Raw genomic sequence first — 26,406 nt, forward strand, 5'->3', positions numbered from 1 at the left:
CCCGCCCGCGCCTGGCCTCGGCCGCGGGGCCTGGAGGGGCCGTTGATGGTGGGCGGGGAGATGCTGCTGGGTCCTGGGGGGCCGGGGGGCCCCCGAGGCTGAGAAGACTCGGATCGCCGCGCCGGGGCTGGGGAGTCGCTCGCTCACCGCGGCCCGGGCTCCGCCGCCCGCCATGGGCCGAGGCGCCCCAAGTTCGCCAAGTCGGGCGCCGAAGAGTCGTGGCGCGCGTCGCGTGCGGGGGGATCCCGTGCCGGGCCCGCGGGGCGCCCCGGTGGCCTGAGCGGCGAGGCGAGCGCGCGTGGCCCGGGGCGCGGGCGGGGGGCGGCGGCGCCGGGGCTGCTGAGCTGGCGCGGCGGGCCATGGCCGCGGCCCGGGCGGCGCGGGGCCCGGCGCTCCCACTGCTGGGGCTGCTGCTGCTGCTGCTCGGGGGCCCGGGCCGGGGCGCCGCGGCGAGCGGGAACGCCACCGGGCCTGGGCCGCCGGGCGAGGGCGGCAGCGCCAGGAGGAGCGCGGCCGCCACCGGCCCGCCGCCGCTGCTGAGCCACTGCGGCCGGGCAGCCCCCTGCGAGCCGCTGCGCTACAACGTGTGCCTGGGCTCGACGCTGCCCTACGGGGCCACCTCCACGCTGCTGGCCGGGGACTCCGACTCCCAGGAGGAAGCGCACGGCAAGCTCCTGCTCTGGTCCGGTAAGCGCGCTGGAGCGCAGCGGAGCGGCCCGGGGGATCGCGGCGGCGGCGGCGGGGTGAGGACGTGGAAAGGACTGGCTCAGAGCCTGCGCTTTGGAGGGGACGCCCGGAGAGGCTGAAACTTTGGGGCAGGGACGTACGTGCCAGATGGGACCCTTGGTGATGGGGGATGGAGTGGAGGAGTCGGTCCTTCACAAAGGGCCCTAGCCTGGTGGGTGAACAGTAGATGCTGGGGACCGCGAGGACCGGGAGCCAAGCCACAGCCAGGGGCATTTTTTAAAAGATGCTCCACCAAGGGAGGAGCCTTGTCGACTCCGAGGTGTTTAACCCTCGGAGGGATATCAAGTTGGCAGGGAAGCGGGCGGGGTGGGGCGCGGGGAGAATGGAGTAGAATCCGTGTGATGAACAATTAAAGGTAACGGAAAGTTGGGGAACTCTTGATTTGGCAGACAGGAAGTACCGAACTTGTCTTGCTTTCACAAGAGAATTCCGTTTCCGCATCTGGAAAATGGGCCCGTTGCTGCTTGCCTGGGTGTGTGATGGATGGATGAAGTGGTTACATCCGTTATTTGTGTGTTCTCTGCCCCCGCTGCTCAGGACCGTGAAGGACCCGTAAATTGGGGACAACGAGGGCCTGTGGGTATTTCCAGAGGCCTCCCCTCCTCCTGGGATTATGGCAGGGCCAGAAAAACTGCCGTGGGAAATCAAAACCGCAGTGTGGGCGGAATGTAGGGCTGAACACCTGCAGGCACCCTGGAAGCAAACCGGCCTTGTGGTTCCCACTTTTAGTGATCCCGAAACTCTCCTGGAAAAAGAAATGGAAAAACCAAGCAGGGGCAGATCTGGCAGCCTCTTCTGACAGCTCTGGGGTGCCTCATCTCATAGTGCTGCCCAAGGGCCCAGCGTGGAAGAGAGGGGGTGTGTAGGTTACCTGTCATTGTCAGCCTGGCCACTGGACTTTACAACATTGCCATCCATGGCCAAGGTGCTGGAGGATGGTACCCTTAGGGTAGAGCCCCAGGTCATGTGAAGAATCAGGTTCTAAAGTCTGCACACATACATGGTCTCTTTGGAAATCTATACATTAGCCTGATATACAGTCAGGCGTGTTGTCAGGAGAGACCAGTCCCCAGAAAGGCATTATGCTTGGTAAAGTAGCATCATTGCCAAATAAGAGGAAGACTTCAGTAAGATGGATTGACACAGTGGCTGCAACCTACCAAGAGTTGAGAAGATGGTGCGGGACCTGGCAATGTTTCCTTGTGTTGGAGAAGAGGTCGCTATGAATGAGAGCACCTAACAGCAACATGGTCTATGGACAAATGGAATCCAAAGATGATGGAAGTCCCTTCATGTGTGATTGAGCAATGGACTGCGAACCAGAAGGTCAGCAGTTCAAAACCACCAACCGCTCTACAGGAGAAAGGCTGGGCTTTCTACTCTCATAAAGATTTACAGTCTCAGCAACGCCCCCAGGGCAGTTCTACCCTGTCATAGGGGGTCACCTTGGGTCAGAATTGACTCGATGGCAGGGAAATGAGATAATGACCACATGTGATCATGGTATCATGGTTGTACAGCTGTGTAACAGGTGCTGTGTGAGGAAGCCACGGAGGAGGGAAAATGGGAGCCTCGGGGCATGGTAGGGGTGGTGGTGGTGTTAACCCAGAGTGAGCTTGAGGCCCTGCACTGCTGGCTTGACTCCCAACTGCATTTCCAGCCCTAAGAGGGGAGGCTGGAGGAGGAGAGCAGGGGCCGATTTCGTTCTTGTGATCAAATATATGCAACCAGAGAGTCGTAGAGTTTACAATTCAGAGATGTTCATGACTGCAAAGGCCCAACGATCATGTTATGGAACCATCACCACGACTCGTCCAGATACGTGTCTGGGGGGTGCCAACCGTTCCCCTGCTAGGCTGCTCACCAAAAAGCCCCCTTAGGAGGAGGGCCTGGTGATCGGGCACTGAAAACTGGAGCATGGTTTTGCTCTTGATAGACTTGGGTTTGCCTAAGAGAGAGTCCACCAGAAGGCTCCTGGGTCTCACACAGAAGCTCTGTACTCAGTCTGCGGTAAAGCTCATTTCCCCTTCCCCCCAGCACCTGGTAACCACTAATGAGTTTTTGGCCCAAGGCATCTGCCTATTCCAAGAATTTCACCTAAGTGGGGCCCTAAACTTTGTCCACCGGTACCCTTGCTGGAGTATGTATGAGAACTTCGTTTCTTTGTGGCTAAAATCCCTCATCACCTATCTGGTTGTCTGACATGTCATACTTATCACCATAACCAAAAATAGTGCATGTTCAGGAAGACTGTCTGGAAGTAACAGATGCTGGGCTGGCTGTGATGATTAAGGTTATTGTGTATCAACTTGGCTGGGCCCTGCTTCTCAGTGTATCCACAGTGATGCACCAGTCCGATTGGGCAGTCAGAGAAGGCTCTCATGTGGCGGTTATGTCAATGATGTGGTTATCTTCTATTTGGTGATCTGATGTAATCATCCTCCATTTCTGCCTAGCAGCCTGGTCTTTGGAACAGAGCCATGTCAACGAGTGAGGAGTGGGTGTTGGTCGTATGCACATTTGTTTAAGGTTCATCTGTTGGTGGACGCTTGGGTGGTTTCCACCTATGAGATATTGTGAATAATGCTGCTATGAATGCTAGCTTACAAGTATTGTGTGTGTTGCCGCTTTGCAGACTTTGGGGCATGTACCCAGGAGTGGAATTGCCGGGGCAGCGAGTCATTCCATGTGTAACTTTGAGAAGCTGTGGAGCCGCAGCGTCTGTACCATTTTACATTTCTACCAGCAGTGGAGGATTTCATTTCTCCATGTCCTCCCAACATTTATTTTCTGCGCGTCTCATATTAGTGCTCCTAGTTAGTGGACGTGCAAGGAGCGCTGGTGGCATAGTGGATTAATTACTGGGCTGCTAACCATAAGATCAGTGATTCAAACCCACCCACCACTCCCCAGGAGAAAGATGAGGCTACCTGCTTCTGCCAAGGTTACCTGCATTCTTCAGAAACCCTAAAGAGCAGGCCTACTCTTCTCACGAAAGGTCGCTGTGAGTCAGAAAGGATTTGGTGGCAGCGGGTGGGCTCGTGGGTGGGCAGCTACGTGGATTTGAAGTGTGCGTTGGACATTTACGGATGGGTGCCCAACTGGCCAAGAAATGTGAGTGGATGAAGACAGGCAGCCACTGTGCTCCGTTGGCCCAGCAACTGAGGCTTTAGAAAGATGCCATTGGAGATCGACGTTTCTAGATTGATTCTGGACCAAGGTCAGCATCCTGTTTCTTCAGGCGTTCATGACTTGGGCCTCTTTTCTCAGCCAGCACCCCTTTCCATTACAGCTGGCCAGGCATTCCAAGCTGACCAAGCACATCATGGTCCAGCTTCGGCCAACTCAGATTTGGTAAATGGGGGAAATACCAGAGGCCTGCAGCTGGCGTGGGCAGCGGATCCCTGAGGGCCAGCACGTAGCACTGCCCTCTGCTATTGCTCCATGGGTGCCCAAGGCTGGGTGCAGGCCTGTTGCCCACCGGGAGCAGCCCGTAGAAAAAGCAGAGATGCTGGACAGGGATGTCTCATTTGCCGCCCAGAGGCAGAGTAGAGGGCTGAGTGGTGATGGTCTTTTATTGGCCGGAGGCCGGGAGCAATTCAGCAGACCTGACTGACAATCAGAAGCAGTTAAGCCAGTGGTTCTCGACCTTCCTAATGCTGCGACCCTTTATTACAGTTCCTCATGTTGTCGTGACCCCCCCTAACCATAAAATTATTTTTGTTGCCATTTCATAACTGTCATGAATCGGGCGACCCCTGTGAAAGGGTCGTTTGATGCGCCCCCCCCCCAGGGGTCACGACCCACAGGTTGAGAACCACTGAGTTAAACCACACCATGTTGGGGGTGGGGTTTCTTTTGGAAAGCAGAAACCTACAGACACATTCAGGGATCTGAGCTTTCATTTCTGCTACGGATCTGTAACCGTAGCGGTGGAGTGTGGCACACACAGGGACAACAGCAGGGAAAGCATCGATGTTTATCAGTTGCCCTGATAAACCATACACCAGTCAGTTCTGACTCAAGCTAACTCAATGTGTTAGCGGAATGCTCCCCAGGGCTTTCGAAATGACTGGTTATTTATTTCTTAAATGAACTTTTAACTGTGAATTAGGTGGGGGGTTTACATTTCATGCTGTCAGCTCTCTATTCACCAATTCAAATCACTCATTAAAACGCCACCCCGACCCCCCTAATCCATCCCACCCCGTCCTGGCTACCTGGCAGCCTTCCAGGTGTGGCTTCAGCTGCCATCTTGGTCTTCCTCCCTGGGGACCCTCCAAAGGCTGTTCCCTCAGGTACATGCTTAAGAGCAGTGGACTTGCCAGCAATAGGGGTTTAGAATAAGGCGACCAGATGTCCCGCATTTGGCGGGACAGTTCCGATTTTTAACAATTTGTCCCGCGTCCCGCGGTGTTTTTAAAAAGTCCCGATTTTGGGAAAGAATGCAGGACAGGCTAGGGTATATGGTTTTCGGCTGCCATGTGCCTATTTCGCCAGGATCTGAGCTTTGTCAGTGGTGTCCCAATGTTGAAATCTGGTCACCTTAGGTTTAGAAGGAACTCTGGTGGTGATGCCGGGTCCGTGGAGGACTGTCACCTGCAGCCTCAAGATTGTCCCTATGCTTGAGCCCATTGATGCAGCCACTGGGTCAGCCCATCTCGTCAAGGGCCTGCCTCTTTGGCACCACCCCTCCACCTCACCCATGGTTGCCCTTTTGTGATCGACTAACTTCATTCAGCATAATGGCCTCTGGAACCCTCCGGACCGTGGAGTGATTTGTGGTCTCATCGCTGTCATCATATCTGGGTGTGTAGTCCTCCACTGTGGGTAGGGACCCATTCTTCCACTGTTGAGCGTCTGCGCCATTTGCAGCGAGGCACGTGGAGAGCACACATGTCCGTGGATGGCCCTTGCTTCTTTCCGGCAGACACCCAGAGGAGGGTTGCTGGTTCGTATGGAGCTGCCACGCCCACTTGTTGCAGGCAGTGCCCTGTGCCGGCCCACAGTGACCTTACATTTGTAAAAAGGGAGCACCGCACCCTCTTTTGAGGAGCCTCCGGGGCAGTGGTTCTCAACCGTCCTCATGCCGTGACCCTTTCATACAGTTCCTAATGGGGTGGTGACCCCCAACCAGCAAATTATTTTCCTTGCTATTTCATCACTGTCATTTTGCTAGTTATGAATTGGGCAATCCCTGTGAAAGGGTCATTCGACACCCCCACCCTCAAAGGGGTCACGACCCACAGGTTGAGAACCACTGCTCTGGGTGGTTGGTAGGCAGAGTGCACGAGCTGTTTGCACCATCCAGGCCTCCGGAGCACAGATGTACTGAGTTTGATGAAAGGGGCATCTGAGGGAAGAAAGAGAACCCCACAAGCCCCCCAGGAACCCTGCTTTGGTCTTCCTCCCCACACTCCCTGCCTCCTCTAGAGGTAACCACCTTCCTGGCATACAAACAAACAAACAAACAAACCTTGATTGCCTTTCAGGTGAAGGCGGACACAGCACGCCAAGTTTCCCTTTAATGTTTGTCATATGAGATTGTTCTGTGCTTTGGGTTATGGTTTCCACAGTGTTTCCGCATTCTCACAGTTCCATTCTGTCCCTCTTGCTGCCACGGATCTAGCTGCCCTTCCCCTCCTTGCCTTCGGAGCTACACTTTGGGGGAAATGTTGACGATTGTTCTCATGTCACTTCATTGTTCAAGGGAGCATGTCTTTGAACTTTATACAAACAGGAATGCATTATCTATGATTTTTTCATCTTACTATAGTCTATATTATTTTGTAAGATTTATCCATCTTATTGTAGCTCATTATTTTCATTGCTGAGTAATATTTCATTGCATGAATACAATGAAAACACCATAATTTACTTAGCCATTTTATTCCTGGTAAACATTTCGGTTGCCCCTGATTTGGGGTCACGAACAACATGGCTGTCAGCATGCTCTTCAGTGGATTCTGGTGTGCCCAGCATTAAATCTCCCAGGCATGGTAGAATACACTATGGCTGGGTTGGCAGTATTGTAAATGTTAGGTGGATTTGCACCGCCATCCCTGGTGGGGTAGTGGTTATGCCTTGGACTGAGATCTGCAAGGTCAGCAGTTCAAAACTCCCAGAGGCAGTAAGTTCCACCCTGCCTTAGAAGGTTGCTATGAAGCTGCATCTACTCGATGGCAGAGGGTGGTTTCTTGTTTTGTCTTTTCAGCCTAACATGCCATCCAAGGAACTTGGTGGCTTAGCGGTTGTGCACTGGGCTGCTAACCTCCAGGTTAGCAGTTCAAAACCACCAGCCGCTCCACAAGAGAGAGATGGGGTTTCCTATTCCCGTAAAGAGTTATCATCTCAGAAACCCACAGAGTGGTTCTACTCTGTCCTGCCGGGTTGCCATGAGTTTGGTTTGGGTTTGAACATGGCGTCCAACAAATGAGTGGAAGCTGCAGTTGAGAAAATTGGCTGGAAGGGTGAATTCTACCACTGAGTCTCCAATGTGCCCTCAGGTACATACTTAAGAGGAGTGGACTTGCCAAGAAATAGGGTTTTAGCAGGAACTCTGGGTGGTGATGCCGGATCTGTGGAGGACTGTCAACTAATCCTCAAAATTGTTCCTATGCCTGAGCCCATTGATGCAGCCAGTGGGTCAGTCCATCTCATCAAGGGCCTGCCTCTTTGGCACTGCCCCTCCACCTCACCAAACATGATGTCCTTCTCCAGGGACTGGTCTCTCACGACAGTATGTCCCAAGTACGTAAGACAAAGTCTTGCCACCCTTTTCTCCAAGGAGCACTCTGGCCTTACTTCTTCCAGGACAGATTGGTTTGTCCTTTTAGCAGTCCATGAGACTTGCAATTTTCTTTTCCGGCACCACAATTCAAATGCATCTATTTTCCTGTGGTCTCCCTTATTCAGTGTCCAACTTTCACATGCATATTGATGCAATACCATGGCTTAAGTCAGGCACACCTTAGTCCTCAAAGTAACAGCCTTGCTCTTCAGTACCCTAAAGAGGTCTGTGCAGCAGATTTACTTAATGCGATATGTCTTTTGATCTCTTGACTGCTGCTTCCCTGAGCATCTCTTGCAAATCCAAGTAAGACAAAATCTTTGACAACTTCAACCTTTGCTCCATTTATCATGATGTTACCTATTGGTTTAGTTATGAGGATTTTGGTCTTCCTTTCATTGAATTGTAATCCATACTGAAGTCTAAGGTCCTTGATCTTCTTCAGCAAGTGCTTCAATTGCTCCTTACTTTCAGTTGTGTCATCTGCATATTGTAGGTTGTTAATAAGCCTTCTTCCAATCTCCCAATCCTCTTCTTCATATAATCCAGCTTCTCTTTATGATTTGATCAGCATACAAATTGAATAAGTTTGATGAGGAGAAACAACCCTGACACACTCTTCCTGATTTTAAGCCATGCTGTTTAAACCATTCCCTTGTTGTGTTCACACAACTGCCTCTTGATCCAGGTACAAGTTCTGAATGAACACAATCAAGTGTTCTGGAATTCCCATTCTTCTCAAAGTTATCCACAGTTCATTATGGTCCATGCAGTCAAATGCCTTGGCATAGACAATAAAAAACAAGTAAACATCGGATGCCAAGATCCATCTGATGTCAGCAATGATGTCCCTGATGCACGTCCTCTTCTGAATCCCGCCTGCACCTCTGGCAGCTCCCTGTCAATGGATCTGCAATCATTGTTGGGGGATCTTAAGCAAAAAAAATGTTTTTCTTTAATCATTTTATTGGGGGCTCATACAATTTTTATCATAATCCCTACATATGTCAATTGTATAAAGCACATGTGTACATCCGTTACCCTCATCATTCTCAAAACATTTGCTCTCCATGTAAGCTCCTGACATCAGCTCCTCATTTTTCCCCTCCCTCTCCCTCATGAAGCCTTGATAATTTATAAATTATTATTTTGTCATATCTTACACTGTCCGACATCTCCCTTCGCCCACTTTTCTGTTGTCCATCTCCCAGGGAGGAGGTTATATGAAGATCCTTGTAATCAGTTCCCCCTCTCCAACACACTCTCCCTCCATCCTCTGGGTATCGCCACTCTCACCACTGGTCCTGAAGGGATCATCTGTCCTGGATTCACTGTATTTCCAGCTACTATCTGTACCAGTGTACATCCTCTGGTCTAGCCAGGCTTGCAAGGTAGAATTGGGATCATGATAGTGGGGTGGAGTGGGGGAGAGGAAGCATTTAGGAACTAAAGGAAAGTTGGATGTTTCATCATTGCTACACTGCACCCTGACTGGCGTGTCTCCTCCCCGTGACCCTTCCATAAGGGGATGTCCAGTTGCCTACAAATGAGCTTTGGGTCCCCACTCTGCACTCCCCCTCATTCACAGTGATAGGATTTTTTGTTCTTTGATGCCTGATAACTCATCCCTTCAACACCTGGTGATCACACAGGCTGGTGTGCTTCTACCACGTGGGCTTTGTTGCTTCTGAGCTAGATGGCCACTTGTTTACCTTCAAGTCTTTAAGACCCTAGATGTCAAGCAAAAATTTACTTGTGTACAATACCAATGACGTTCTTGAGCATTCTGTTGGGTCACCTTTCTTTGGAATGGGCACCAATATGGGTGGATCTCTTCCCATCAGTTGGCCAAATAGCTGTCTTCTAGATTTCCTGGCATAGACGAATGAGTGCTTCCGGTGCTTCTGCAGCTTTTTGAAACATTTCAACAGGTATCCCATCACTTCCTGGAGCCTTGTTTTCAGCTAATGTATTCAATGCAGTTTGGACTTCTTCCTTCAGTACCAGCAGTTATTGCTCACATGCTCCCTCCTGAAATAGATTGTCAGCTAGTTCTTTTTGGCACAGTGATTCTGCATGTTCTTCCCATCTTCCCTTGATGCTGCCTGCATCGTTGCTTATTGCATCTTTCAAATTTTGATGGGTAATGCCAAATATTTCCCACCAATGAATATTGGTATTCATATGAATAATATTATTGAATATTATCATTCATTATGTTGAACATTATTCGTTTTTAATCCCATCAATAATCCATAAGCATGCCAGTTCCTTCAAACTCTTGTCAATACAGTATTTGTATCCTTTCCACTCTACAGTTGGCAGTGAAAAGAGGGAGACCCTCACGGAGGTGGGTTGACACCGTGGCTGCAAGCTTAGGAGCTCTTGCGAGGATGGCTCAGGACTGGCTGTGTCTCCGGTTCCACATGGGGTGTCTGTAGGTCAGCCGTGCCTCGATGCTCCCTAACCACTCGGAAAGTTATAACTGGTACCCTGATGTGGTTTGTGGCATATTTCTTTCCTCCTAAGTGATGCTGAGCATCTCTTTTTGAGTTGGAAGACCGTTTGTTTTGCTTCAACGTGACCTGTCCTGTTGGTGGGTGCTGCCCAGTCCATTGTGACTCTTGGCCTGCCCATGTGAGTGAATCACCCCATAGACTTTCTAGGCTGTAATCTTTGTGGAAAGAGATTGCCCGACCTTTTCTTCTACAGAGCTGTTGGTGGGGGGAGAGGGGGTTGAATCTTTCAGTTCAAGTTGTATGTTTCTTACTGACTTGGAGGAGCTTGGTGCACAGATAGATTTCAGCTCCAAATAGGATTAGAAGTTTATTTTCTCAGTTTGTTGCTTTATGATCTGGTTTGGTTTCACCCTACTGAATTTGTCTATTTTTCTGAATTTTAAGTCTTTTATTTCAAGGCATCTGGTTTTTCTGTCATTTATCAAAGACCCTTTTCCAGGCCAAAATCTAAACACCATTTACCATGCTGTCATCTAGTATTTTAATAGTTCCTTTTAAAAATATTCCCATTTTGATCGTTCCAGAATTTATTTCAATATAATGAAGGGGTAAGGCGCCTACTTAATTTTTTTTACTAGATGGCCTCCAAAAACCCTTTAATATTTATTTAACTATCTTTTCCTTAGGGAGTTTTTAAGTTTAAAATAGACTATGCATAAAAACAAAGTTTATATTTTTTAAAGTTGATAATTACCACAAATATCACAAAAATCCTCCTGGAGTAGGGGTTTCCCGCAGGGCTGCTAACCCCCAAGGTCAGCGGGTTGAATCCACCAACCACTCTGATGGAGAAAGATGAGGTTTTCTGCTCCCATTAAAATTTACAGCCCAGGAAACCCACAGGGCCAGTTACAAGATCCTTTAGAGCAGCGGTTCTTAACCCATGAGTAGAGACCCCTTTGAGGGGTCGAATGACCCTTTCACAGGGGTCACCTAAGACCATCGGAAAACACATTTCCAATGGTCCTAGGAACCGAGACACCGCTCCTCTATCCATCTCCAGGCGGGTCTGCTCACATGCAGATACGCCCATATACGAGTGCCTGGTGTGAAGACTGTTACCCATATTGCACCATGCTTCAAGACAAACTTTCATTTATTTGTCATTAGGAATAAATATTTCACAATCTATAATTATATATTGTTTTGTGATTAATCACTATGCTTTAATTATGTTCAATTTGTAACCATGAAAATACAACCTGCGTAAGGTTACGTAGAGAAGAGGTATAGCTGGAACCCAGCTGGGGACGGAGCATGGTAGCGGGGCAGGAGGAAAGTCAAGGGAGATGGAGGAAAGAGCTAGGAGTCAAAGGGCATTTATAGAGGTCTAGACAAAGACATGTACATGCAAATATATATATGAGGATGGGGAAATAGATCGATGCGTCTATATTTATAGGTTTAGTATTAAGGTGGCGGAAGGACCTTGGGCCTCTACTCAAGCACTCCCTCAATGCATGAATACTTTCTTTTATTATATTGGCACTCTACGATGCTCACCCTCCCGACACAACTGCTGAAGCCAAAGCGGGTGAACAAGTAACTGTGGTGAAGAAAGCGGATGGTGCCCGGCTATCAAAAGAGATAGTATCTGGGGTCTTAAAGGCTTGAAGATAAACAAGCGGCCATCTAGCTCAGAAGCAACAAAGCCCACATGGAAGAACACACCAGCCTGTGTGATCACATGGTTCCAAAGGGATCAGTTATCAGGCATCAAAGAACAAAAAATCATATCATTGGCTGCACACCTCCACGATACGATTGCCGAAGACAATTGGGTGCATAAGCAAGTGTGGCGAAGAAAGCTGATGGTGACCGGCTGTCAAAAGAGATAGTGTCTGGGGTCTTAAAGGCTTGAAGGTGAACAAGCAGCCATCTAGCTCAGAAGCAATAAAGCCCACATGGAAGAAGCACACCAGCCGGTGCGATCACAAGGTGCCAAAGGGACCAGGTATAAGGCATTATGCAAAAAATATATATATATACCATAGTGAATAAAGGGGGAAGTGCAGAGTGGAGACCCAAAGCCCATTTGTCGGCCACTGGAGATCCCCTTATAAAGGGGTTTATGAGAGGAGATGAGTCAGTCAGGGTGCGATGTAGTATCGATGGAGAACACAGCTTTCCCCAGATCCTGGATGCTTCCTTCCCCCAACTACCATGATCCAAATTCTACCTTGCAGGACTGGATAGGGCAGAGGTTGTACACTGGTGCATATGGGAGCTGGAGGCACAGGGAATACAGGGTGGATGATACCTTCAGGACCAGGGGTGTAAGTGGCGATACTGGGAGAGTAGAGGGTGAGTGGGTTGGAAAGGGGGAACTGATTACAAGGATCCACATGTGACCTCCTACCTGGGAGATGGACGGCAGAGAAGAGGGGGAAGGGAGACTCCGGATAGGGCAAGATATGACAAAATAACAATCTATAAATTATCAAGGGCTCATGAGGGAGGGAGAGCAGAGAGGGAGGGGGGGAAAGAGGACCTGATACAAAGGGCTTTAGTGGATAGCAAATGCTTTGAAAATGATTAGGGCAAATAATGTACGGTTGTGCTTTATACAATTGATGTATGTATATGTATGGATTGTGATAAGAGTTGTATGAGCCCTTAATAAAATGTTAAAAAAACAAAAAGAAAAGAAAAGAAAATACAACCTGCATAGCACATATTTACATGATGATTCATAACAACAGCAAAATTACAGTGATGAAGTAGCAAGGAAAATAATGTTATGGTTAGGGGGTGGTCACCACAACATGAGGAGCTGTATCAAAGGGCCGCAGCAGCAGGAAGGTCGAGAACCACTGTAGCAGGCTCTCTGAGTCAGATTCTACTTGATGGCAGTGAGATCACAGATTCCAGAGAAGCACAATACTATTAGTTAATTGATATATTTTACTCCAGGTAACTGCCCTCACCCCCGGTTTAAAATGCATCCTTTAACAACCGTGCAGTGAAGTTCCCTTTGTTGGCTGTAGAGTTCTGTGAGTTCTTATGAATACATGCTGTATGCATAGAGTCAGTTCAACTCATCGTGACCCCACAGGACAGGGCAGACCTGCCCCATTCCAGAGCTATAATCAGTTCTTTTTTCTTCCGTTTGATTGGCACATGATCCACAGCATCCAATTCAATCGTTCAGTCATGTCAAGAATTGTACCATCATTGCCGCAATTTTAAAACGTTTTCTTTGCTTGACCCAATGGATGTACGTGTGGATTGTGATAAGAATTGTACGAGCCCCCAACAAAATGATTATTTCAACAAAACATTTTCTCCCCCCGTGATTAAATCACCTTTAAAATGAGTTGTCCAATCCCATTCAGCTCTAATTCTCCTTTACCCGCCCACTTTATCCCCTCACCCTCCCCACTCCCCGCCCCCACCCCTGCATCCCCTACAAACCCTCTCATCCGTTATTATCTCGATGCTTCCACTCCTCCTTCACAAGCTGGGAAACCCAACAAAAATACCAACCATGAACAAGAAAGAAAAGACTTCCATCCAGAGTTTAAAAGCCAGGGAAGGAATTTTTGTCATGGAACAAGCAAGAGATCCTTGCACCTAGAACACAGTCAGGTTGGGTCCAGCGGGAGGCCAACTGGCCGAGGAGCAAGTTTGATCCAGCCTAATCAGGATGACCAGGATCGACGTCTGACAGTGAAGCTGCTGCAGACCCTTGCCTGTGGCTAGAGGGGATCTGCCAGCCGCTTAGTCTGACCAGAAGCTCTGCATGGGTCTTGGGCTCCCACGGTCTTCCACTGCAAGGCCTTCTAGAAACCGTCTGCCACTTCTTTCTACTGAGGAACAGGCTGGTGGATTTGAATCGCTGGCCTTTGGCTTAGCAGCCAAGCTGCTTAACCTCTGCTCCACCGGGGCTCCCTGGCTCAATCGATAGGCGTGTAAACATGGCCACCACAATCAAGGCAGGACAGTGTCGCGTCACCCCCAGCTCTTCCCCGTGCTGGCTCTTTGGCAGGCACAGGGCCCTGGGCCCCTGACTTTGGGCAGAAATTCTGGCGTGAAAGGAGTTCCCCAGGTGATTCTGACTTGAGGCTGGTGTGAGAAGCGCGACCTGAGAGGGTCTTCGGGTGGAAGCTTGCTCCCCGCTCCGTGGGGGCTGTGAGAGAAGCAGGCCCGCTGACTTGATGACGGCGACACCGAATGTCCTATCTCACCCCCCCGCCCCCCTTGACAGCTGAGGAAACTGAGGCTGGGGGTTGAGATTAGGTAGAGTCAAGACAGGAACTGAGACAGGCTGCCCGCGGTTTCCGTGGCTGCGGGCAGGTGCTGCCTCTCTATCTTTTGGATTCATAGCCACAGGGGCAGGTGGCAGAGCGCTGCCCACTACAGGCAGGCCGTCGGGTCTTCCCCATGCCAGTGGGTTTAGACCACACACCTTTCAGTTAGCCAAGCACTTAACCAGTGTGCCCCTCGGGCTCCTTCCTTATCTGGGGGGTCATGTGCGGTGGAGTTGATCCCCACTCGCATCCACTCCAGAGGACAGGATGGACCTGCTTCTAAGGCTGTCATTTTTTTTTTAAACATTTTATTAGGAGCTCATACAACTCTTATCACAATCCATACATATACATACATCAATTGTATAAAGCACATCTGTACATTCTTTGCCCTAATCATTTTCTTTTTTTACATTTTATTAGGGGCTCATACAACTCTTATCACAATCCACACATATACATACATCAATTGTATAAAGCACATCCGTAAGGTTGTCATCTTTATAGGAACAGGTCCTTCTCTATTACCTGCCCCAGCCTGGCCACAGGACAGGTACGCGCATGGGCAGCACTTTCTCAGACGCTTCTCCGGAGACAAGCTCCTGCTTAGGAGATGGGTGTTCTTGAAGCCAGGGTGATTGGCGGAACTCCTGGGCCAAGCAGGGTGGAGGTATGGGGGGACAAGGGGTGGGGTGAGGGTTTGGAGGGCCAGGAGCCCTGGCCCATTTCTGCCTTGCTGACCACGCCTTTCCTCCCTCTGCGCCACACAGAATCTGCTCTGTCTCTCTCCATCTGATTTCCTGTTTCCTCTTCTGGCTTGGGCGTACCTGCTCCTCTGACTACCTCTTCCTAAGCTCCCACCTCTTCTCTGTCTCAGCTCGGTGTGGTAAGAATGAGGGGCCTGGGGGTCTGGGCATGGGGAACCCTGGTTCTGGTGAAGGGACATCTCGCCCAAAGCCCAAAGACCAGGCCACCCCAAGTACCCTGCTGAGCAGCACCATTGCCTGACAGCTTTGATGGTGTGGCGGAGAGATGCCTGGGGCCTGGGGGACAGGACTCGGGCTCGGGTGGTGGTACCTAGTCGGAGTTGGGAAGGGTCCTCACCGTGGTGTGTCCGTGCTGTTGCCCACTGCAGGCCTCCGGAATGCCCCTCGCTGCTGGGCAGTGATCCAGCCACTGCTGTGCGCTGTGTACATGCCCAAGTGTGAGAATGACCGCGTGGAGCTGCCCAGCCGCACCCTCTGCCAGGCCACCCGCGGCCCCTGCGCCATTGTGGAGCGGGAGCGGGGCTGGCCCGACTTCCTGCGCTGCACCCCCGACCACTTCCCCGAAGGCTGCCCGGTGAGTGCTTGGGGCAGGGCCAGGGGTCCACGGACCACAAACCTGACGGTAGCTCTTGGGCTGGGTCAGTCAGCCGGGGATTAACTGCTTATTTCTTAAGAATAGCTGTGTCCACCCAGGTCTTTGGGCCACTCCCTGTGGTCGGTGTGGGGACTTAGGACTTAGGGCAGTTCTGACTGAATGCCAGGTTCCTGGGAGACCTGTCTCACACTCAGGAGGCATGACACACCAGCGCCCAGTGGCGAGAGACACGAGACAGACTCTGTTGACAGTCACCACCATCATATCATGGTGGTGGGGATAACACAGGCCAGCATCAGCACAGGCTCCTGCAAGCCTCTCCCAGTGGCGCAGCCCTCCCCTAAATGCCACCACCAGCCAGGCACGGTTCTAGGTGAGGTCCACAGAGGCCACATCGTCTGCCCAAGGCCTCTTGGCCACTAAGTGGCAAGGCTGGAGCTCATAGCCCGGCCCGGAAGGAAGCCAGGGACTGCTGAAGCTCCCGCCCTGAGCCTCCTCCCCTTCCTCCCGTGGCAGAACGAAGTGCAGAACATCAAGTTCAACAGCTCGGGCCAGTGCGAGGCGCCGCTAGTTCGCACGGACAACCCCAAGAGCTGGTACGAGGATGTGGAGGGCTGCGGCATCCGGTGCCAGAACCCACTTTTCACGGAGGACGAGCACCGAGACATGCACAGCTACATCGCCGGCTTCGGAGCCGTCACGGGCCTCTGCACGCTCTTCACCCTGGTCAGTGGGGGCCGGCTGTCGGGGAGATAGGCAGGATCTGGGGGTGGGGAGTTGGTTCCCCAGGGAGAGAATTCTGGGAGTTCCTGGCAGGAAGGGAGGCATCAAGGGCTAAACACCAGGGTACTAATAGAAGGGTTAGTGGTTCAAATCCTCGGAGTGACAGTGATGCCCTTGGAATCCAAGCTGGGTGATCTGCATCCAAAAAGGTCACCAAAAATGGAGGGAAAAAACAAACTCACTGCCATTGAGTCGATGCCGACTCACAGTGACCCTATAAGACGGGAGCACTGCCCCTGAGAGTTTCTGAGATCACTCGTGACGGGAGTAGAAAGCCCCGTCTTCCTCCCACAGAGTGGCTGGCAGTTACCAACTGCTGACCTTCCAGATCGAAGCCCAACTTGGAACCAGGCCTCCAGGAGGGCTCCTTCTGAAAGGTCACAGCTGTGGAAATTCTCCCGGAAGACAATCAGAAACATGGCTTGCCACACGTCGGGGAGGGGGGGGTGTTACTCAGCCCCAGTTGGGTGGTTTGGTTTGGGGGAGTCAGCATAAGGCAGCTGAGGCGGCTGTGGCAGCTCAGCCTCACCGGGCAGGCCCCACATTCTCTCTCTAGGCCACGTTTGTCGCCGACTGGCGGAATTCAAATCGCTACCCCGCTGTGATCCTCTTCTACGTCAATGCCTGCTTCTTCGTGGGCAGCATTGGCTGGCTGGCCCAGTTCATGGACGGGGCCCGTCGGGAGATTGTCTGCCGGGCAGATGGCACCATGAGGCTTGGGGAGCCCACGTAGGTGTCTTAGGGGACCTGGGGGGAAGGGCAAGAGAGGGAGAAGGGGAGGGCTGAAATGTGGGTTTACCACAGAAGGGGGAGATGGCCTGTCTCTGAGCCCAGTGTAGGATTCCACTCGGCCTCCCCACCACCAGTCTCCCCAAGCGTCTGGGTTTTGGTGGTTTGTTCAGAAGGACCCCTTCTGAGTCCTCTTCAATGCTGACCTGGGTCGTATCTCCTAGGGGACCCCAGATCTTAGAATCCAAGGATCTGGGGACAGGATAGGGGAACCTCACAGAGGGGGCAGTCTAGAATGACCCCCCAGATTACACCTTCCCACCTGTCTCTGCAGCTCCAACGAGACCCTGTCCTGCGTCACCATCTTTGTCATCGTCTACTACGCGCTGATGGCCGGTGCGGTCTGGTTTGTGGTCCTCACCTACGCCTGGCACACCTCCTTCAAAGCCCTGGGCACCACCTACCAGCCTCTGTCGGGCAAGACCTCCTACTTCCACCTGCTCACATGGTCACTGCCCTTTGTGCTGACGGTGGCCATCCTCGCCGTGGCCCAGGTGAGTCCCTGGGAGGGGCCGGGGCCTGAGCAGGGTGGGCTTGGGCATCACAGGCCCAGTGACCACCCACCTCCACCCTCCCGCTTCCTGCTGCAGGTGGACGGGGACTCGGTGAGCGGCATCTGTTTCGTGGGCTACAAGAACTACCGGTACCGCGCTGGCTTTGTGCTGGCCCCCATCGGCCTGGTGCTCATTGTGGGCGGCTACTTCCTCATCCGAGGTGAGCAGGCACCAGGCCGGGCCCGGTGGGCCATCAGAATGCAGAGCACCTGCTGGTGTAAGTGGCGGGAGGGCTGCAGGCACTGGCCAGAAAAAATGCACCCCTTACCGCAGAGCCGGTCTCAAGCTGGGAGGCTCAGTGAGTGGAACTTGCGTGGGTTCCCACCTGGGCCACCCCTTAGCCAAGTGCTCTTGTGTAGAGGCTCCCCTGCCCCGTTCGCACAGTCCAGCTCGTGTGTGCGTGTGTGTGTGTGTGTGTGTGTGTGTGTAAGCAGACCTCAGAGACAGTGGGGATTCAATTCCAGACCATCCCAATAAAGCAAACAAGGCAGTCAAGTGAGTCGCAGATTGTTCCGGTTTCTTGCCAGTTTAAAGACAAGTTATGGTAACACTCTCCTGCCGTCGAGTCACCATGTGGGATGGAGAGCTCTGGAACGGTGTGAGAATGGCCAGGATGTGGCGCTGAGACACAAAATGAGCACGCGCTGTGGGACAATGGGCGCCCACAGATTTGCTGGACGCAGGGTCATAGAAACCCCGCCAGTTGCGAAGCGCTGTGGGGCTGAACTCAGTCATGTGAGGTGCTTGTGGACTCCAGGCCTTGGGCCATTGCTCACCTCCAACACGTGCACACACAGGCTCCCTGTCCCCTGGTGTCCCTCTCCTGCCACCAAGCTCCACCATACGCCTCTGGTCCCACAGAGCCCATGTCTGTAGGAGATTGGTTTCTAAACTTCCTTTTCCACACCCGGTACTCTCTTGTCCCTCTCGGTGGCGCTGTGTTCTGCTCTCTGGCATCTGTTCTGTGCCACCCCCCACCCCACCCCAGCCTACCCCTTGACTCCCCACAGGGAAACTGATCTGTTCACTGAGCTGTCTGTCTGTCTGCAAACACCCAGGACTCCTCAGAGACTCCGCACCAGAACTAGGATGTCAAAGCGCCCATAAAGTTGTCATCCCAATCACACGTTGCAATGATAACGCGTTGGATTTATTGTGTTTATAAAATACATTAAGATTTGTTTCACTCCGAACAGATGTCTTTTAAAAAAAAAACGGAACCTGTGAGCTACTCTATGCAGCTCATGGAATCCCAGCAGGTGGCGCCGTTCTCCGGTCCATGCCATGCCTTTTCCATCAGCCCAGCTTTGACCTCAAGGCCATCCTTGGGGTGGCAAGGTTGGGACCGAGTCTCCCTCGCTCTTCTCAACTGACTGTCCAGTCCATGGCTGACCACCAGCTGGCTCTCCATTGCTCCAGGGCCGGGGGACCCTTGCGCCCTCACCCAGCCATGTCCCTTGGTGTATGGCCTCACCCCCTGCTAACGTCTGGGGTCTCCCCCTGTCCAGGAGTCATGACTCTGTTCTCCATCAAGAGCAACCACCCTGGGCTGCTGAGCGAGAAGGCTGCGAGCAAGATCAACGAGACCATGCTGCGCCTGGGTGAGCAAGGGGACAGGCTCACAAGCCGCCGACTGCAGGGCTCAGTGGGGACAGCAGTCATGGAAACAAGGGCCTGATGCACCCACGTGTGAATGGGTGTGTGCGTGCTGATGTCCGAGAGCGGTTTTTCAGGTAGAAGAATGCTGGGGTCCCTGGAAAGACTGCTTCCTCACGCCCATGTCCCTCTCCCCTTCCTGTCTTACTGTGGGCAGTGCAGCTCAGCCTGAGTCCTCCCCAGCCTCAGCTGCCTTTGGGGGTCCCATGGGGCCAACACTCTCCGCCCCGCTGCTGCCCCAATCCCTCAGGCGCTCAGTAACCTCCCGCCCCGCCTTCCACAACCATGTGTTTCCCAACCTTGGGGAAGGAAAGCAGTTATAGGGATAGTGTTTCTTGAATGGGCTCATTAACGTACAGTAAGCCTGTTGCTCTCTTTACAAGCACTTGTTTGAGCAGAGAGAAAAGGAGATATGCTAGATTATCAATGGAGAGAGTGGGTCGTGAGTGGTTACACGTTGGGCTGCTAACTGCAAGGTCAGCAGTTCAGAATCACCAGCCACCTTGAGGGAGAAAGAGGAAGCTTTCTACTCCCATAAACAGAGTCATGAAACCCACAGGGACAGTTCTACCCTGTCTTGTGGGGTTGCTACGAGTCGGAATCCACTCCACTGTATTTAAAAACACAATTTTTTTTTTTTGCTTCATACACGGAACATGCTTTTTGTGTGTGGGGGTGGGGGATACCAGAAAAAAACAGAAAACCTGCTAGACAAACTCTAAAAGAGCTGTAGCACTAGAACATGCTTTTTTGTAGTTAAAAAAAAGTTATTGAAAAGCAAAGGACTCACACACAGACCTTCTGACTTAACATAAAAACCCAAACTACGCCCACTGCCCTGTGGGTTGCTGAGATGGTCAGTCTTTACAGGAGCAGCAAGCCTCATCTTTCCCCACCATATCTGTTGGTGGCTTCAAACTGGTGACCTTGCAGTTAGCAGCCCCACTATGTCACCCCTTTGATTGAGTATAAAGCTTCCAGATATCAGACGACACGGCCATTGGTGGTTCCTTGTCTTTCACTGTACACACTGCTAGGTGTACACACACACACACACTGCCATCAAGTCAATTGCTACTCATGGCAACCAATCGGAGAGAGGTTTCCAATCTCTCATCGTTATGGAAGCCGATGGCCACCTCTTTCCTCCGCAGAGTGACAGGTGTTTTCAAACCGTCCCTCTTTCAGGAAGCAGCTGAGCAGTTGCCCTCTGAGCCACCAGGGCTCCTTCACTTGCTCCACGGTTGACCCCAGGGCGATGTTTCAAAGTACAACTGTGCTCTGTAGGGCTGTCCATACCTGCGATCTTTCAAAAGCAGGAAGCCAGGCCTTTCTTCTGAGGCCCTTTCCGGTAGATTCAAAGTGCCAGCCCTTTGGTTACTAACCCAGAGCTTCGGCATTCGCAATACCCAGGAACCCCATGCTTGGCACACCCTGTGCCCGTGAGTCATAGCGACTTGACAGGCAGAGTCGAAGCTCTCCAGAGGGTTTCCAGGGCTGTAAGTCTTCGCAGAAGCAGACAGCCACATCTGCGGCATCTGGTGGGTAGTAACTTGTTAGGCTGGGTGGACGAGGGAAACAAATCCAGAGACACTCATGTATGTATAAGAAAGAGCTTTGTATCAAAGAGTAATTTTATATGGTGAGACTATCCCAGCCCAGTCCAACTCAAGTCCTTCAGTCCGATACTAGTCCATAAGTTCCTCTTCAGACTCAAACAGTCACATGCAATGATGCAGAATGCAGGAAGATCACAGGCCAGTGGGTGCAAAGTCTTGTGGCTCTGATAGTGGTGGAAACATCACAAGACTCCTGCAGGTCTCAGCATGGCTCGCCGGCAGTAAGGTGAAGGAGAGAGAGAGAGAGAGAGAGAGTGGCTCACTTCCAGAGAGCTATTTATCTCAGGGGCACCTGCAAATGAGGTTATCACGCTGCGACCTGATTGATAGGCTAAACTCCACCCATATCTTCTGACAGGTGCCGTGTTGGCACAAAAACCTAATTGTCACAGAACTGCTGAACTTTCCATTAAAGCCAAGTGCTTAATCTCTGGGGGCTCCTTACACAAACCCCAAACGCACCGGCACTGAGTCGAGTCGGACTCACAGCAACTCTTTGAAACAGGGTAGAACTGCTCCTGTGGGTTCCCAAGATATAACTCTTCACAGGATTAGAAAACCTCCTCGTTCTCGGGCAGAGCAGCTGCTGGTTTCGAACTGTTGACCTTGCAGCTTGCAGCCCAACATAGAACCACTACACCCCCCAGGCCTGCGACTCCGTACACAGAAAGTGCCTGATTGCTGAATGAACCAGAGTTTGGTGTGGACTTGAAGCGCCTCGTCCGTCATCCGCGTCTCCTGGAGAAATGGCTTTTGTCGTCCACAGGCATTTTTGGCTTCCTGGCCTTTGGCTTTGTGCTGATCACCTTCAGCTGCCACTTCTACGACTTCTTCAACCAGGCGGAGTGGGAGCGCAGCTTCCGGGATTACGTGCTGTGAGTGAGAGAACCACCCAGCCGCCTGGCTGCCTTCCTCCCAGTGCCCAAGACATCATTGGCTCTGTAACTTGCCAAACGTGGCCGGCAGCCTCCGCGGGTCTGCTCCCCGCCGCACTTCCCTCTGCAAGCCCTGCGGCCAGTTCCTGTTCGAGCTTCTCTGGTTGCTCTCGGTTGGTCATTCCTAGGCGGTCTTTACAGCAGTGGTTCTCAACCTGTGGGTCGTGACCCCCTGGAGGGGGCAAACAACCCTTTCACAGGGGTCGCCCGATTCATAACAGTGGCAAACTGACAGCGATGAAACAGCAACAGAAATAATTTGATGGTTGGGGGGGTCCCACCACACGAGGAACTGTCTGAAAGGGTCGCGGCGTGAGGAAGGATGGGAACCATTGCTTTACAGGGTCTAGTGTCCACCCCCGCATGGGAGGCGTGGCTTCTCTCCCACAGTTCTCAGTGAGTCTTGGGTACTGGCTTTGAGTCCGCTCCGTTGTGTCCCCGGGACAGCGAGTCCGAGCGCGGAAGACGCCTGGTGTTCCAATGAACAGCAATTCAGCACGCTGCCGTAGCGGGGTTGACCCGCCTCATGGTGACCCCACATGTGCAGAGCAGAACTGGGCTCCAGGTTTTAAGGTCGTGACTTTTTGAGAGCAACACTGCCGGGCCTGTCTTCAAGGCACCACGGAGTGTGTTGAATGCACCAACCTTCCTGTTTGTGGCAGAGCTTAACCACTTGCACAGGACTCCAGGATATGACTGGTTGGCCTCCTCCTGCCCACTCTGTGACCCCGGACTGCAGGGCAGTGGGTCTTAGCTTGGCTGTGCACCATCTCACTCACGTGCAAAGCTTGTAAAAATAGTGGGTGCTTCCTAGAGACTCTCCATCCCTGGGATGGGGCCCAGGCGCCAGGAGTTCCTTAAAAGCTCCCGGGTGATTCCAGGGACCAGCCAGGGATGAGAATCCGTGCCCATTGCTTTAGAAAGGCTGGATGGTCGGGGTACCTCCCCAGAAGACCTGAAAGCTTGTCTACCCTTCTGACCCTCACCACAGGTGCCAGGCCAACGTGACCATTGGGCTGCCCACCAAGAAGCCCATCCCCGACTGTGAGATCAAGAACCGCCCGAGCCTCCTGGTGGAGAAGATCAACCTCTTTGCCATGTTTGGCACCGGAATCGCCATGAGCACCTGGGTCTGGACCAAGGCCACGCTGCTCATCTGGAGGCGCACCTGGTGCAGGTGGGGTCAGCTGCCAGCCCCTTCAAAGCGCTCGCCCTACTTGCACAGCGTCAGCGTCCCCTAGTGTCCCCTGGCGGAACCTGCGCTGGACCGCGGAAAGCCTTTCCCTGCTGCTCACCACTGCCCTCTGGTGTCACGCTGGGCCGAGTGCTCTGGTCGCTGCCAATGGCTGGCTAGGTGAAGGGATGAGCTAGGGGAAGCCCGCTCTGCAGAGGAGGCCTGGCCCCGCAGCATCCATGAGGCCCCAGGAGGGACTCCGCAGTGGTTGTTGACCCTCCACCCCTTGCCTCTCCCTTCCCCACTCCCCGCAGGCTGACCGGGCAGAGTGACGACGAGCCCAAACGGATCAAGAAGAGCAAGATGATCGCAAAGGCCTTTTCCAAGCGGCGCGAGCTGCTGCAGAACCCGGGCCAGGAGCTGTCCTTCAGCATGCACACCGTCTCCCACGACGGGCCCGTGGGTGAGCCTGGCCCGCCTCCCCGGGTGGTTCCGGTGCCTGGGTGGGTTAAGCACGGGGCTGCCAACCCAGTAGGGCCGGCTGGCTGCCGGAGCTCAGCTGCAGCTCAGGGAGAGAAGAGAGCGCCGTGGCGGTCAGCCTCTGTGAAGCCGCTGGGGCCAGTTCTCCCTGCCTGTGAGGCAGGATGGACTCCTTAGAAACGAGTTTGATTGCTTTTCTTTTACTTCACACACTCCTGCCTCTGGGGTCCCCTGGCCACTTGTCCCTTCTGTTTCTTCCCCTGGGTCTGCTCGCTTGGGCTTTTTCTCTCATCACTATTGCATGTGAACACACACGTTGGGAAGTTAGCGTGGGAGGAGTGTACGGAGGAGGTAGTGACCCTCCTACTTGAATCATGCTGTACCCCCACCCACCAGCACTCACGGCCACCCTCGATTCCGTCAAGAACAGACACCCACTGCCTCTTCATCACTGACACCCCTCCTGCCCACCCTGGCGCTTGGAGGGCCGCCCTCCACAAAGGCCAGAGCAAGCCAGGGCCGGACACTGGATTTCTGTCTCTCTCTCTCTCTCTCTGGATTCAGAAAGTGGACTCCAGGGTGAACTTTTAGTTAGAGGCTGGGTGGGAGGGTCAGCAGTGCAGGATGAGGCGGTGCCAGCCAGGGGCTGTGGCCTCACCCTGCATGTCCCTCCCGCAACCCCACAGCTGGCTTGGCCTTTGACCTCAACGAGCCCTCTGCAGACGTGTCCTCTGCCTGGGCCCAGCATGTCACCAAGATGGTGGCTCGGAGAGGAGCCATCCTGCCCCAGGATGTGTCTGTCACCCCAGTGGCCACCCCAGGTACGGGGATTTGGGTTTCTGGAAGGGAAGAAAGGAGAGGCATTGGAGGTTTAGAGTTGGGGGCCCCAGAATTAAAAGGGGGGTCTGAGGAGGAGCAGGGTGGCGTGGGCAAAGCCGGGGCGCCTCTCACGCCTCCTTCCCCCACCGCCAGTGCCCCCGGAGGAGCAGGCCAACCTGTGGCTGGTGGAGGCAGAGATCTCCCCGGAGCTGGAGAAGCGCCTGGGCAGGAAGAAAAAGCGGAGAAAGAGGAAGAAGGAGGTGTGTCCACTGGGGCCGCCCACCGAACTGCCCCGCCCCGCGGCCGGCCACGCCCCCAGCGCCGTCCCTCGGCTGCCGCAGTTGCCCCGCCAGAAATGCCTGGTGGCTGCGGGACCCTGGGGAGCCGGGGAGCCCTGCCGCCAGGGCACTTGGACCCTGGTCGCCAACCCCTTCTGTCCGGAGCTGCAGGACTCGTTTCTGCCCAGCGCCCCAGCCCCGGGGGCCTGGGCTCAGGGCCGCCGGCAGGGGCAGGGGCAGGGGCTGGGGCCCATCCACTCGCGCACCAACCTGATGGAGGCGGAGCTGATGGACGCGGACTCGGACTTCTGAGCCTGGAGCGCCCTCCCTGGCACTGGACGGAGCCGAAGCTACTGGAGGCGCCGCCGCTCCGCTGCTAGTGCTTCCTGGGGAGCTGGGTCTCCAGGAACCCCGAGGACCCAATGCCCCAGAGGCAGAGAGAAGAGACCCTAGGACGCTGAGGCATCCCTGTGGCCCGCCTTCGACCCATCAGCCGGGTCTTCGGAGCTTCTGGCAGGGTCCTGAAACGCCGAGCTTACACCGTGGGGCAGGCATCGGAAGCGGGGGTGACAGCACCCCCACCCCCATGGGTTGTGGTAGCTAGACAGGTGGCTGGCAGGTGAACCAAGTGGGACCCTTTCTGGCTCGCTCAGACCAAAAGTTTTAGTGGCTCATTAGCCCTTTGTCTAGTGAGGGCAGGGTTCCTGCTTCCTCTTTCAGGAAAGGTACCCTGCTGACCCTCCCTACCCCAGGCCAGACAGAACCCCACCCTGGCTGTCCAGCACCCTCCTCTTCCCCACTTTAGTTTCCCCAGGCCAACCTACTCCCCTGCCCTGTTTGTTGATTTAGGCCCCTGAGCTGCAGCGTCCCCTCTCTCCCACCCCACCCCTGCACTGGGCTCCCTGTCCAGGGAGAGGCTGGGCCTGGTGTGGCCTAGGAGAGGCCACACAGAGACCCATGGTGAGATTCCCTCACATCCACCACTGGGGGGTGGACCTTCTGACTTGAGGGACTTTTCCTTAAAAGTAGCAGACAGGCAGGAAAGGTTCCTTCAACTTCCACGCCCCAGGGATGAGGGGATGCCCACCTCTTAGACCACCCCCCTGGCCGTGTCCCCAAGGCCCCACGATTAAGAACCAGACTGCAGGAAACCTTAGAAGCTGGTTGGGCCCCAGGTGTGAAGAGGGGTGGGGAGAAGGAATACTGTAAATAAAAGGCTTTTGTATAAACTCGGGGTGTGCTGCTTTTCCATGGGCTGTGAGCTTACTCTCAAAGTCCAGTGTTTTCCACTTCCTCCCAGGGCTGTTCTGAAAGCCAGGAGCTGGGCACCAATAAGGTCACAACTCTCAGCAGTCCGTGTGATGTGCTGGCTCTCTGGCCTCCCTGGCCAGGTGCCTCAACCCTGAGAGAAGTTCTTTATGACCAAAACTGCCTGGGTCACAGATAGCTAACTGAGCAGACGAGTGACTGGCCTCTTCGTAACAATGAGATGCTAGGTGGGCATGGTTCCTGAGTACAAGCCTGGGCTTCACCTGTGGGGACTGCTAAGGGGCTGTCAGGAGGCCAGGTACAGGTCTCACCCCAGGCCAAAGGAATCCCGACTTCCTGTGGGGAATCCCTTATCCCATCTCCTCCAACCAGATAGTAGTAA

General features: G+C 53.3%; 1 protein-coding gene and 1 non-coding gene across 2 annotated transcripts; one reads left to right on the plus strand and one right to left on the minus strand.

The window, feature by feature from the left end:
- The first annotated feature begins 344 nt into the window (after positions 1-344).
- Positions 345-25,984, plus strand: SMO (smoothened, frizzled class receptor). The gene is made up of 12 exons (XM_075558649.1): positions 345-687; positions 15,442-15,647; positions 16,185-16,394; positions 17,008-17,180; positions 17,515-17,734; positions 17,831-17,954; positions 19,303-19,395; positions 21,836-21,944; positions 22,996-23,181; positions 23,493-23,641; positions 24,345-24,479; positions 24,631-25,984. The coding sequence occupies exons 1-12, from the start codon at positions 360-362 to the stop codon at positions 25,065-25,067; spliced, it is 2,370 nt and encodes a 789-aa protein (XP_075414764.1). The 5' UTR covers positions 345-359; the 3' UTR covers positions 25,068-25,984.
- LOC142457536 (U7 small nuclear RNA) lies at positions 20,128-20,188 on the minus strand. Its single transcript, XR_012786253.1, has one exon. It is a non-coding gene; the product is annotated as a U7 small nuclear RNA (small nuclear RNA).
- Positions 25,985-26,406: the final 422 nt, after the last annotated feature.

The sequence above is a fragment of the Tenrec ecaudatus genome, chromosome 9 (assembly GCF_050624435.1).
Source record: "Tenrec ecaudatus isolate mTenEca1 chromosome 9, mTenEca1.hap1, whole genome shotgun sequence".
Lineage (NCBI taxonomy): Eukaryota > Metazoa > Chordata > Mammalia > Afrosoricida > Tenrecidae > Tenrec > Tenrec ecaudatus.